Below are 1,098 nucleotides of genomic sequence, written 5' to 3' on the forward strand. Positions count from 1 at the left end.
TTTTTTTTTAAGAAATAGGCTATACAATCAAGTAGAGAGATGCAGTAAAAAATGTTGTAACGGTAACTTGTTACAGTTTGGTTTGAATGTCAGATAAGACAATATTGCGTAACCTGAGGCGACAGATTTTTTTCACCTCTTCAATCGCGCGCTCTCGTTCCACTGCGCGGTCATTCTTCAAGCGTTCAGACAGCTGGCCCACAATATCTGCTTTTTTGTTGAGACGGGCACAGATGACAAAAGGGAAGCCAAAGCGTTCCTTGTACTCCGAGTTTAGACGGTACATTTGCAGAACCTCTGCGGAGTCCAGTGTGGTCATACCGGCTTGACTCTGCTCTTCTTGAGACTCGCGTGTGAGCGTCCCGCTCTGGAGGTCCCGGCCCGCCAAATCAGGGTGACACCGCAAAATACCCTCTTTACCTGAACACATTCAATGTACTTAACCAGTAAATAAATTGTTTAAAACTTAAGGAAACCTGATTTGGATAAATAGACAAAGCAGAAGAAATCACCTGAGTCTGGTAGACTGAGAATGAATTCCGTTATGTGAGCCTCGATGTCTGCTAGATCTTTGAATGGCCGGTGGGACCATATTGCAGCCGAAATGAGGGGGCATTTCTCAACCACATTACCGAATAGTTTCACAAAATCCTCGTATGTTAGAGCATTTACAACGTTTATGTCCATGGCTCCGGCGCGTGTCCTCTGCAAACTATAGGGAAATGGCAAAAGCCAATATTGGACGAGGTCAACGTCCATTGGGGCAACTACTGTTCCCATTTAAATATCAGTAGTTGTCTCAGTGTGACGCACTAAGGAGGATGAATATCCTCATTACACAATACAGGTATGATTATTGGGGTTTATATATCCTATTTACATTTATTCCATGGTCTGTCTTGAATATTGGATTCCGATTGGCTGGCAGGTATGCAGTAAAACCATTTAATGCACATGTAGTTCAGTTCAATTTTACTGTTCCATATTAATGCGCTGCTTTAATTGATGCACACAAATGGAGCGAATTTTGTGACAATATTAATAAAACAAATCCAGCGTTTTGCAAATAAACACAATTTGCTTTGCAAATAAAAACTC

At 41.7% G+C, this 1,098-nt stretch overlaps 1 protein-coding gene across 1 annotated transcript; it reads right to left on the reverse strand.

Moving 5' to 3' along the window:
• Positions 1-6: 6 nt before the first annotated feature.
• LOC107580124 (2-oxo-4-hydroxy-4-carboxy-5-ureidoimidazoline decarboxylase) lies at positions 7-770 on the reverse strand. Its single transcript, XM_016265868.1, has 2 exons — positions 513-770; positions 7-420 (listed from the first exon to the last, which is right to left on the reverse strand). Exons 1-2 carry the CDS (start codon positions 757-759, stop codon positions 71-73), a joined length of 597 nt encoding a protein of 198 aa, XP_016121354.1. The 5' UTR covers positions 760-770; the 3' UTR covers positions 7-70.
• Between the last annotated feature and the right edge of the window lie 328 nt (positions 771-1,098).

The sequence above is a fragment of the Sinocyclocheilus grahami genome, unplaced genomic scaffold, assembly GCF_001515645.1.
Source record: "Sinocyclocheilus grahami isolate Dianchi unplaced genomic scaffold, SAMN03320097.WGS_v1.1 scaffold25126.1, whole genome shotgun sequence".
Taxonomy (NCBI): domain Eukaryota; kingdom Metazoa; phylum Chordata; class Actinopteri; order Cypriniformes; family Cyprinidae; genus Sinocyclocheilus; species Sinocyclocheilus grahami.

What these genes read in the sequence shown, in the direction of transcription:
- LOC107580124 (XM_016265868.1), bottom strand. Translation starts at nt 759, where the DNA reads ATGGACGTTGACCTCGTCCAATATTGGCTTTTGCCATTTCCCTATAGT. An exon ending in TCTCAGTCTACCAGACTCAG is followed by an intron (nt 421 to 512) that starts GTGATTTCTTCT and finishes GAATGTGTTCAG; the next exon opens with GTAAAGAGGGTATTTTGCGG.